The 11,604-nt window shown below is 66.4% G+C and overlaps 1 protein-coding gene across 1 annotated transcript; it reads left to right on the top strand.

Annotated features, from left to right (window-relative positions):
- Positions 1–4,165: 4,165 nt before the first annotated feature.
- CHKB (choline kinase beta) lies at positions 4,166–10,598 on the top strand. Its single transcript, XM_054173784.1, has 11 exons — positions 4,166–4,317; positions 4,984–5,092; positions 7,212–7,325; positions 7,427–7,560; positions 8,660–8,764; positions 9,002–9,060; positions 9,398–9,485; positions 9,590–9,698; positions 9,795–9,901; positions 10,039–10,120; positions 10,223–10,598. Exons 1-11 carry the CDS (start codon positions 4,166–4,168, stop codon positions 10,277–10,279), a joined length of 1,116 nt encoding a protein of 371 aa, XP_054029759.1. The 3' UTR covers positions 10,280–10,598.
- Positions 10,599–11,604: the final 1,006 nt, after the last annotated feature.

Genomic DNA, 11,604 nt, shown 5'->3' on the forward strand with positions numbered 1-11,604 from the left:
GGAGGAGCCAGAAAGGGCGGGGGCTGAAGGTTGGAGGGGGAGTAAGGGGTGGGGGTATAGGGGCGGTATAGGGAGGGAATGGGGGCGGTATAGGCGAGGGTGAGGGGGGAGTAGGTGTAGGGAGGGGCTGGGGTGGGCTATAGAAGTGGTGTAGGGAGGGGATGGAGCGGTATCGGGAGGGGCTGGGGGGCTACAGGGGCGGTATAGGGAGGGGCAAGGGCTGCGTGATGGGGAGGAGGGGTGGCTTAGGAGGGGCAAGTAGGGGTACAGGGAGGGGATGGAGCGGTATAGGGACGGGCTGGGGGGGCTGTAGGGGTGGTGTAGAGAGAGGACGGGGATGATATAGGCGTGGGGGAAGAGGTTTAGGGAGGAGCGGGGGCTGTAGGACGGGGAGGAAGGGCTGGAGAGGTATAAGGAGGGGCGAGGAGGGATGTAGGGAGGTGATGGAGCGGTATAGGAAGGGGCGGGGGCTGCGGGATTGGGAGGAGGGGTTGTGGGGGTTATAGGGGCTGTATAAGGAGGTGCTGGGAGCCGTAAAGGGAGGGGGCAGTGCGGTATAGGCAGGAGGAGCAGTGGGTGGTATAGGGAGGGAGCAGGGGGGATATGGGGTGGTAAAGGCGGGGGTGTGTCTAAAGGGGAGCGGGGAGGGGCTGGGAGGGATCGCTGTGGAAGGGGGGGGGATGGTACAGAGAGGGGCTGGGAGTGGTATACGGGGGATGGGGAGGGGGGGCGTCCGGAGGGAGTCTGGGGGCTGTATAGAGCGGGAGCAGGGCGACTATAGGGAGATGTAGGGGGTCTATAGGGAGGGGCAGGGGGCTATAGGAGGGTCCATACCCTACAGGAAGGTCTATAAGGGGGCTTATAGAAAGGTCCATAGGGGATCTATAGGAAGGTCTTTGGCGGGGGGGCGTGGGAAAGGAGGGGTCTATAAGACGTCCGCAAGGGGTCTATAGGAGTATCCATGGCTCCGCAGGCCGTCTATAGGGAGGTGCGGGGGTCTATATGGGGGGGAGGGGGTATAGGAGAAGTCCATAAGGGGTCTACAGGCAGGCATGGGGGTCCACAGGGGGGTCCGTAAGGAGGGGCAGGGCTCTACAGGAGCATCGGCGCGGCTCCACAGGGGCCGGGCGGCGCAGCCGGGGCCGGGCAGAGGCGGCGCCGGGAGCTGTCCGCGGCGTGGTGCTGAAGCGGAGCTGTCCCGGTGCTGAACGGCCGCGGCTCCGCCCGCTGCCCCTGCGGGCCCCCTGTTGACGGCCCGGGGCTTCCCGCCCGGTGTCCGTGCCCGGTGGCTGTGCCTGCTGTCTGAGACCGCTGTCTGTGCCCAGCGTCTGTGCCCAGGGCTGCCTGCTGACTGCGCCTGCTGTCTGTGCCCGGTGCTGATGGCCCAGAGGGGCCGTGGGGGAGTAGGGGCCCTGCCCATTGGATGCTGAGGAGGATTTGGGGAGTCCGAGGGGTGGGTGTCCAGGAGCCACAAGGAGCTCTGCAGGGACTGGGGGGGGAGGGGAGGAAAGAAATTCAGGGCTCCACAGCCTCTGCTGTGCCCACCCCCCAAGCTGTGCCACTCACCCCATCCCGGGCACTGGGCACCCAGCAGGTGGGTGCCCCTCCCCGGGCTCAGGGAGCACCAGAGGGTGATGGGGTGGGGGGCTGCACCCCCTAAAGGGCCACAGTGAGCTTCCCCCCTCACAGCAAGATCAGGCCCCCCTGGCAGCAGCAGATGGCACAGCAGCACAGATGCCACCTGCCCCCCCCCCCCCCCCTTGCTGACCCATCTGCTGCAGCATCAGTGCCATCCTCCCCCTCTCCATCCTTGGCACCGCTGTCCCCCCCCTCCCCTAATCCTAATCCTGAGGCCCCAGTGCCCACCAGATCAGCCAGACACAGACACAGGTGCCAGTGGTGCTCAGATGCCAGCAGTGCCCAGTTTTTATTGTGCAGCAAAAGGGAAGGGGATAGGGTGGGTGTAGGGTGGGCATGGGGTGGCAACTGCCTGTGTGGTGAGGCACCAGCCATGGGTAGGGTGAGCATGAGGTGGCAGCCACTTGGGGTCTGGATGTGGGGCAGCTGCCTGTGTGGTGGGCAAGGGACAGCGTCTGTGTGGTGGGCATGGGATGGCAGCTGGGCATGGGATGGCAGCCATGGGTGGGGTGGGCATGAATCAGTAGTCATGAGGTGGGGCAGGGTTGCAGTGTTTGGGGGGTGGGCAGGGGGTGGTGGCTGTGCGTGGGGTGGGCACAGGGTGGCAGCTGTGGATGTGGTCAGCATGGGACAACAGTTGTCTGAGGGGTGGGCACAGTGTGGCAGCCATGGGGTGGCTGCATCTCCACCTCCTTCAGAACCATCACAGCCCAGGCAGTGGGTGGCACGGGGCAGGCTCTGCCCATGCTGTGGAAACCCTGCCAAGTCCCCTGTTGCCCACCTAGCCCATGCCCAGCAGCAGGTCCAGGTATGCCCCAGAGATCAGGTCGTCTTCGGGCACCCCCAGCTCCCCCAGCAGCTGCTGTGCCAGGCGCTGCCCATCCTCCTCACTCTGCCCCTCGTTCAGCACCACCTGCGGGCACAGCCAGAGTTAGGGGTGGGCGTGAGCACCCTCGGGGTGCCCCCTAGGCTGGCACCTGTGCCCCCCAGACTCACCTCGAGCTCCAGGAAGTCCCCCAGCCCCTCCACGCTGTCCAGGTGCACCCGGGTCTGGCCCCGCAGGAAGAGGCGCCGCCGCTTCCTCACCACCCCCAGCACGCCCAGCGCCTGCCCCAGCACCGCCTGGCACGGCCACACAGCTGCTCTGGCATCCACTGGCACAGCCCAGGGCACCAGGCAGCGCCCCAGGGTGCCTGTGAAGGGTTTGGGGGGGGATGAGGGGGTCTCAGTGCTCACCTCCAGCCTGTCAGGGTCATCCGTGGGGACAATGGTGAAGGTGGAGAGCTTGGGGCCTGTGGTGTCAGGGCGCTCGTAGAAAATCAGCTCCCCCTGGCCTGCCTGGCAGGGGCAAGGAAGTCAGGATCAGGCTCAGGATGAAAGTCAGGGGCAAGGAAAGTCGGGATCAGAGTCAGGGACAAGGAAAGTCAGGCTCAGGCTCAGAGTCAGGGATAAGGAAAGACAGCATCAGGAGCAGCATCAAAGAAAAGTCAGGATCAGGGCCTGGGCTAAGGGTCAAGGGCATCAGGACCAAGGAAAGCTAGGATCAGTGTCAGGATCAGGGATGTGGTGAAGGAAAGTAAGGATCAGGGTCAGGCAGAACAGCTCAGGGTGGATGAATCAGGGTGAGGTATGTGGGCAGGATCAGGCCAGGATGGGTCAGGGTGAAGTTCAGAGTAACGAAGGGTCAGGGCTGAGGTCAGCCAGGACCAAGCAGGGTCAGGGTTAGGGTCAGGCTGGGCTTGGGTCAGGTTAGGATCAGCGTTGGGCAGAGTTAGGTGAGGCAGGGCCAGGTTCAGTCATGGTCAAAGGTTAGGCCAGATCAGGCATGGCCAGGGTTAGATGGGGTTGGGGTCAGGGTCAGAGCCAGGCAGGACGAGTCAGAGTTTGCATCAGGCTGGATAGAAGACTGGGCAGGGGCAAGGTCCAGATCAGGCAGGCTGAGGAAGGGGCTGGGGCAGGATCAGGATCTGGCAGGGTTTGGGGCCGGCACTGGCTCAGGGGCAGGGTTAGGTCAGGTCAGGTTCACGGGCAGGGGAAGGGGCAGGGGCAGGGGCAGGGGAAGGAGCAGGGGCAGGAGCAGGGGCAGGGGAAGGAGCAGGGGCAGGAGCAGGGGCAGGGGAAGGAGCAGGGGAAGGGGCAGGGGCAGGGGCAGGGGAAGGCCTTCCACCCGAGCCTTCCCCGCCCTCACAGGGGTGCGGCGCAGCTTGAGGCGTCCCCGCGGCACACGGAAGAAGGTGTCGGCCTGGACCAGCAGCTGCCCTTGGTCCTGCTCCGGGCCCTGGCCGCCGAGCCGCAGGGCCGCATTCTGCACCCCCTCCCGCAGCCGCGCCTTCACTTCCACGTTGCGCCGCATCCCCGCCGCCTTGGACCCGCTTCCTGACGTCATCACAAAGCGCGAGTTTCTATTGGTTGAGCCCGAAACGTAGCCATCAGGCGCTTGTTCCTATTGGTCTAGAGCTTTCCCCGCCTCGCCGCGCCCCGGCTCCGCCCCCAGCGGGTCGGGCCGGCCGGGCCGGGGCAGAACGCTATGGCAGCACCGGCGGCGGGATGTGGCAGCGGGGCCGTGCCCGCCGCCGTGCCCGCCGCCACCCGCCTGCAGGCCTATGCCTGGTGCCGGGAGTTCCTCTCCGGCTCCTGGAAGCTCATCGGGCCCGATGAGTTCGTTATCGGACCCATCAGGTACGAGCCGCCACCGGGAGACCCTGCCCCGTCCTTCCCACTCCAGCTCCCTGTCCACCCCGGGGCCCCAGTTCTGTGTACCCCTGAGCAGTAGCCCAGTCCCCCTCCCCGTCTTCCCCAGCGTCCCGGTTGCCATCCTGGTGCTCAGCCCCTCTCCCATTGTCTCCCAGCTGTCTCTCTGACCAGTGCTCCTCCCAGTGCTGCTCTGGCATCGCCAAACAGTGGCCCAATGTCCCACAGTTAGTCCCTCGACCAGTGACCCAGTCCCCCCCCCAAGCTGTTCCTCACAACCGGTAGCTGCCCTCCTCCCAGTGCGCTTCCGTTCCCTCCCCGTCTGTTGCTCCGGTCCCTCCCCCAGTAGCTCCCCTAGGCAATTGTCCCCCGTTCCCTCCCCGTCTGTTGCTCCAGTCCCTCTCCCAGTGTCCCAGTAACTCCCCTGGGCAGGTCTCCCTCTCCCAGTCTCCCTCCCAGCTGCCCCCCTGACTGGTATCCCACTCCCTCTCCCAATTACTCTCCCCCCAACACCCATGTCCCTCTTTCCTACCAGATCCCTCCCTCCTCCCCACCCCGCTTCCCCTCTCCCACTCCCGTCACCGCCCCGGGGGGGCTGCCCAGCTCTGCCCTGCCCCATTCCCAGTGCCCCTCCCTGACGCGCTGTGCCCGCAGCGGGGGGCTCAGCAACCTGCTCTTCAAGTGCGCCCTGCCCGAGCACGTCCTGAGCGTGGGGGACGAGCCCCGCCAGGTGCTGCTGCGTGTCTATGGGGCCATCCTGCAGGTCAGTGCCCCCTGCCGCCAGCAGCCCCACTGGGACCGCTACATTCCCCACCCCCACCCCCCAAAAAGCAACACCCTTGAGGCATTCAAGGCTCCTCCATCACCCTTATTCCACCCTGGGCCTGGCAGCACTCCCATAAGGGGGGGGCGGGGAAATCCTGGGGGGGGCTACTGTTAAGTGGGGGAGGCTAACTGGGAACACTGGGAAGAGGACAGAGTCGCTGCCTGGGGGTGCAACTTGGAGGGGAGCTGGGGCACTGGTTGAGGGAGCCACTGGGAGAGGGACTGGGCCACTGGTTGCGGGGGCAAGAGGGTCACTGGGATGGGGTGGGGAACTGGGGGGACACTGGGATAGCAGCCAGGGGGATAACAGGGAAAGCAGGGGAATAACTGGGGGACACTGGGTGGGGGTGACTGGGGGGCACTGGATGGGGGGTGACTGGGGGACACCAGGAAGGGGCTGGGAAGGGAACAGGGAAAGCAGGGGAATAACTGGGGGACACTGGGAAGGGACTGGAAAAGCAGGGGAATAACTGGGGGACACTGGGAAGGGAAGAGGGACAGTAGGGGAATAACTGGGGGACACTGGGAAGGGACTGGGAAGGGAACAGGGAAAGCAGAGGAATAACTGGGGGACACTGGGTGGGGGGTGACTGGGGGGCACTGGGTGAGGGTGACTGGGGGGCACTGGGTAGGGGGTGAATGGGGAACACTGGGTGGGGATGACTGGGGGGCACTGGGTGGGGGGTGAATGGGGGGCACTGGGTAGGGGGTGACTGGAGGACACTGGGTGGGGGTGACTGGGGGGCACTGGGTGGGGGGTGACTGGGGGGCACTGGGTAGGGGGTGAATGGAGGGCACTGGGTAGGGGTGAATGGGGGGCACTGGGTAGGGGGTGAATGGGGGGCACTGGGTGGGGGGTGAATGGGGAACACTGGGTGGGGGTGAATGGGGGGCACTGGGTAGGGGGTGAATGGGGGGCACTGGGTAGGGGGTGAATGGGGGACACTGGGTGGGGGTGACTGGGGGGCACTGGGTGGGGTGACTGGGGGACACTGGGTGGGGGGTGTCTGGGGGGCACTGGGTGGGGATGACTGGGGGGCACTGGGTAGGCGGTGACTGGGGGACACTGGGTGGGGATGACTGGGGGGCACTGGGTGGGGGTGACTGGGGGACACTGGGTGGGGATGACTGGGGGGCACTGGGTGGGGTGACTGGGGGACACTGGGTGGGGGGTGTCTGGGGGGCACTGGGTGGGGGTGACTGGGGGGCACTGGGTGGGGGGTGACTGGGGGGCACTGGGTGGGGGTGACTGGGGAACACTGGGTGGGGGTGACTGGGGGGCACTGGGTGGGGGTGACTGGGGGACACTGGGTAGGCGGTGACTGGGGGGCACTGGGTGGGGGTGAATGGGGGACACTGGGTGGGGATGACTGGGGGGCACTGGGTAGGGGGTGAATGGGGGGCACTGGGTAGGGGGTGTCTGGGGGACACTGGGTGGGGGTGACTGGGGGGCACTGGGTAGGGGGTGACTGGGGGACACTGGGTAGGCGGTGACTGGGGGGCACTGGGTGGGGGTGAATGGGGGACACTGGGTGGGGATGACTGGGGGGCACTGGGTAGGGGGTGACTGGGGGGCACTGGGTAGGGGTGAATGGGGGACACTGGGTGGGGGTGACTGGGGGGCACTGGGTAGGGGGTGACTGGGGGGCACTGGGTGGGGGTGACTGGGGGGCACTGGGTGGGGGGTGTCTGGGGGGCACTGGGTGGGGGGTGTCTGGGGGACACTGGGTGGGGGTGTCTGGGGGACACTGGGTGGGGGGTGTCTGGGGGGCACTGGGTGGGGGGTGACTGGGGGGCACTGGATGGGGGGTGACTGGGGGGCACTGGGTGGGGATGACTGGGGGGCACTGGGTGGGGGGTGACTGGGGGGCACTGGGACAATGGTCGGGGGGTGACTGGGGGGCACTGGGTGGGGTGACTGGGGGGCACTGGGACAATGGTCGGGGGGTGGCTGGGGGGGGACACGCTGGGGCACTGGTGGCTGGGGGTGCACTGGGACACGGGGTGGCCAGGGGTGGCGGGGCAGGGTGAGGGTCCCTGACTCTCGGCGCCCCCAGGGGGTGGACTCCCTGGTGCTGGAGAGCGTCACCTTCGCCATTCTGGCCGAGCGGGCGCTGGGGCCGCGCCTCTACGGAGTCTTCCCTCAGGGCCGGCTGGAGCAGTTCATCCCGGTAGGGCGGCGGGGTCCCCGGCGCCCCATCGTGCGGGGCACGGCCCCGGGGGCGCCCCCCCGGCCCTCCCCAGCACCCCTGCCCGCTGCCTGTCCCCCCAGAGCCGGCGGCTGCGCACCGAGGAGCTGCGGGAGCCCGGCCTCTCGCGGCTGATCGCGGTCAAGCTCTCGCGCTTCCACGGCATGGCCATGCCCTTCAACAAGGAGCCCAGCTGGCTCTTTGGCACCATGGAGCGGTGAGGGGGGCCTGAGGGGCAGCAGGGCAGGGGTTGGGTTGGGTTAGGATGGGATGGGATGGAGGAGAGCTCGGAGATCCCCCAGTCCCAGCACGCTGGGGTGGGAAGGGAGCTCTGGAGCTCAGCCAGTCCAACCCCCCCTGCTCCACCAGAGGCACCCACAGCAGCTTGCCCAGGGGCACAATGGCCAGGGGGGGTTGGAAGCTCTCCACAGAAGGAGACTCCACAACCTCTCAGGGCAGCCTGCTCCAGGCCTCCAGCACCCTCACACCAAACAAGTTGCTCCTGATGGAACCTCCTGGCTTCCCCTTGGTGGCCCTTGGCCCTTGTGCTGTCCCTGGGCACCACTAGGCAGAGCCTGGCCCCAGCCTCTTGCCCCCCACAGCTCCTTCAGCTCCTGCTGAGCATTGATGCCTCAGGGGCTGCTCTTCTGCAGGCTCTCAGCCCCAGGGCTCTCAGCCTTTGCTCCTCACAGAGCTGCCCCAGGCCCCTCAGCATCTTCCCAGCCTCCTCTGGACTCTCTCCAGCAGCTCCCAGTCTCTCTGAACTGGGGAGCCCAGCACTGGCCCCAGCTACTCCAGCTGTGGCCTCTCTAGGTCAGAGTACAGTGAGTTGAGAACCTCCCTTGAGACCATCAAGTCCAAACCTTACCCCAGCACTGCCAGGGCACCACCAACCCATGGCCCTCAGCACCACAGCTTTGAGAGCCCTCCAGGGATGGGGACTCCACCCCTGCCCTGGGCAGCCTGGGCCAGGCCTGGACAACCCTCAAGGGGCAGAAATTGTTCCTCATGGCCAACCTCAACCTCCCCTGGGGCAGCCTGAAGCCTTTTTCTCCTCACCCATCACTCAGAACAAGAGCTGTCACCCCCCCATCTGGCTCCAACCTCCTGTCAGGGAGTTGTGAGGAGCCAGAAACTGTCCCCAGATCCCTCAGCCCCCCGTGTCCAGGTCTCAGAAGGTTTCCTGGCCAACCACCTGCAGGTCCCACGGGAACAGGGCTCAGGGCAGCCCCTCGGTGCCAGGCTGGGGACAGAGGAGGAGGTTCTGGGCATGGCAGCACTCAGGGGTGTCTGTGCCACCTGGCTGCTCTCCCCAGGTACCTGAAGCAGATTTCAGAGCTCACCTTCACTGAGGAGGAGCAGCTGGAGAAGTTCAACCACCTCAAGACCTACAACCTGCAGGAGGAGATGAGGAACCTCAGGTGGATTTGAGCTGCTGTGGGGCAGGGGGGGTCTCAGGGGGTTCTCTGGAGGGAGGGTCTCTGCTGTCCTCCTGGTGCCTCCCACCCTCGGCCCCTCGGGGTGGGAGCTCCTGGAGGTGTCCCCACATCCACGGGTAGGGCTCCTGCTGGGTTCCTCTGGCTCCCAGCCACGTCCAGAGCTCTGCTGGTGGCAGTGGTGGCCCTGCCCTTGCTGAGCCATCTGCCCCCTGACCACAGGGAGCTGCTGGAGGCCACCCCCTCGCCTGTGGTCTTCTGCCACAACGACGTCCAGGAAGGTGAGTGTGGCCTCCTGCCCCTACCAGCACCCCCCTGGGCATCCCCTGGGCACAGCCTCAGCCTCCTGCTCCACAAGGACCCTTCCAGGACCCCCACTTGAGCCCCCTCCGGGCACAACCTCAACCACCCATCCCTGCCCCAGTCCTGCCGGGTCCCTCCCTGGGTACAGTGCCGGCTTCTTGTCCTTGTCCACCTCCTGCCAGGACCCTTCTGGGCACAGCCTCAGCCTTCTGCTCCCTACCCAGGAGCCTTCCAGAACCCTTCTGGGCACAGCCTCAGCCTTTTTTCCCCCTCCAGAGGCAGGAGCCCTGCCTTGATCCCTCCCCATTCCTGCAGGGAACATCCTGCTGCTGGCCGGGCACGAGGCCTCCTCCTCGGACAAGCTGATGCTGATCGACTTCGAGTACAGCAGCTACAATTACAGGTGCCCCTGGGGAGGGGGCCTCTTCTCAGCATTCTGAGGGGGGTCTTTGGGGGGGGGGGTGTGTCTCTCCTCACCTCCACCCCCTTCTTTTTTTTTCCCCCCAGGGGTTTTGACATTGGGAACCACTTTTGTGAGTGGGTTTACAACTACACCCACCCAGCCTGGCCCTTCTTCGAGGCCACCCCGGAGAACTACCCCAGCAGGCAGCAACAGGTAGAGCCCTCCCCCAGGCCTTGAGGGGGGAGGGGGGGCGGGGGGGTGGCAGTGTCGTGGGGAAGGTCCCCAACGCCCTGCCTGCCCCCCCTGCAGCTCCATTTCATCCGGCACTACCTGTGGGGGGACGAGGGGCGCTGCGGGGACAGCACGCCCGAGGAGCGGCTCCGTGCCGAGGAGGAGATGCTCACCGAGATCAGCCGGTGAGGGGCACGGCCTGGGGGCGTCCCCATGGGCCTGGGGGGGCACTCCCCTTGCTGCTGGTGGCACAGAGTGTGGGGCAGCAATCCACAACTGCCCCCTCTTTCCCCCTCCCTCCTTTGTTGGTTTTCTCTACCAGCTTCGCCTTGGCCTCTCACTTCTTCTGGGGGCTGTGGTCCATCCTGCAGGCCAAGATCTCCACCATCAGCTTTGGGTACCTGGTGAGTGCACCCCTGGGGAGGGGCTGCAGGTGCCCTGGGAGGCTCTGGGGGAGGAGGGGGAGTCCCAGGCAGCCCCTAACTCCCTTTTTCCCACCCCCCCAGGACTATGCAGAGAGTCGCTTCCAGGCCTATTTCCAGCACAAGGCGCAGTGCTCCTGAGAGTGATCCTCCTGGGGCCGTGTGGGACCCTCCCCCCAGCCCTGCCTGGACCCCTCCTCACCTCTGCCTGACCCCCCCCAGCCCTGCCTGGAACCCCCTCTGTCACCTCTGCCTGACCCCTCCAGCCCTGCCTGGACCCCCTCCCAGCCTCCCCCTGTTTGCCCTGGCAGTGCCCAGGCTGTGGGGCAGGACAAGGACAGGCTGTGCCCTCCCTGGGGAGGGGGCTGCAACGGTTTGGGGGGTGGTGAGGGGTCTGGGATGGTTTTGTGGGGGCTGGTGCCCACTTCAGGTACCCCCCACAGTGCAGGGAAGGCAGTGGGTAGAGAGGGGAGGGGTGTCTGTGCCTGCCAGCAAAGGGGACAGCCCCTGCTGGAGAGGTGGCACAGCCTTGTCCCTGCATTGCTGGCACTGAGCAGGTCTTGAGTTTTGGGTGGGGAGGAGGGGCACTGGTGGGACCCCTCCGCCCTGGCCAGTGAGTGGCAGAGTGGGCACAGTTGCCAAGGGTACCCCCCTTGGGGGTCCAGGGGGTGCTGAGAGCCCCCAAGGGGCTGCTGTGGGGCCACCTTTTCCTCCCCTCCACAGCTCTGGGGCAGGACCTGTGAGCTTTGTGGCCTGGCCTGGTGGCCCCCAGGCCTCCTGGGGTGGGGGGCAGTGGCCAGGGACTGGGGGACAGTGGCCAGGGGCCAGGGTCTGCTCTCTGTCCCCCCCCCCCCCAACTCTGGCAGCAGGATGTAACCTCCCTTCAGACCAATAAATGCTGCGGTGTGGCACAGCCTCAGCTGGCTCCTGGTGGCCCCATAGCCACCACCTTCTCCTTCACATGTGCCCAGGGCCCCCCAGAGGGTGGGGGGGCTGCCCCACAGCCGCTGCTGGGGACCCCTCCCCACCTCACCCCCAGTGCTGCCTGTGTGGATCCAGGGCCTTTGGTTGCTCAAAGGTTGGGGCTGGGTGGTGTGGGACTTCCTCGTGGCCCCCTCCAGTGGTCCCATTCCCCATGGTGTCACCGTCCTGTGGCCACCCTTCATGCTGGTCTTCCCCAGGACCACCTTCTCCATGGTCACCTTCTCCTGCAGCCCTTGGCTTGCCCTTCCCCATGGCCACCTTCTGTGGTCTCCTAGCCCTGCACCCCAGGGCTTCACCTTCCATGGTCACCATCTCCACGACCACCTTCCTCATCCTCACCTTCTCCCCGGCCACGGTCCCCTTCCCCACAGCCTCCTTCTCTGCCTCCCTGTGGGCCACCCTCCCCCATGCCCACCTCCTGCTCACCTGCCCCATGGCTTCCCCTTCCCCCTGCCCCCCAGTTCCCTCTGCCCCGCCAGCAG

This window comes from Dryobates pubescens, chromosome 27 (assembly GCF_014839835.1).
Source record: "Dryobates pubescens isolate bDryPub1 chromosome 27, bDryPub1.pri, whole genome shotgun sequence".
Classification (NCBI taxonomy): Eukaryota; Metazoa; Chordata; class Aves; order Piciformes; family Picidae; genus Dryobates; species Dryobates pubescens.

Bases quoted from the DNA above. Each gene is read 5' to 3' on its own strand.
- CHKB (XM_054173784.1), top strand. From the start codon at position 4,166: ATGGCAGCACCGGCGGCGGGATGTGGCAGCGGGGCCGTGCCCGCCGCC. The intron at 4,318-4,983 runs GTACGAGCCGCC...CTGTGCCCGCAG, and splicing joins TTCGTTATCGGACCCATCAG to CGGGGGGCTCAGCAACCTGC. The intron at 7,326-7,426 runs GTAGGGCGGCGG...CTGTCCCCCCAG, and splicing joins GGCTGGAGCAGTTCATCCCG to AGCCGGCGGCTGCGCACCGA.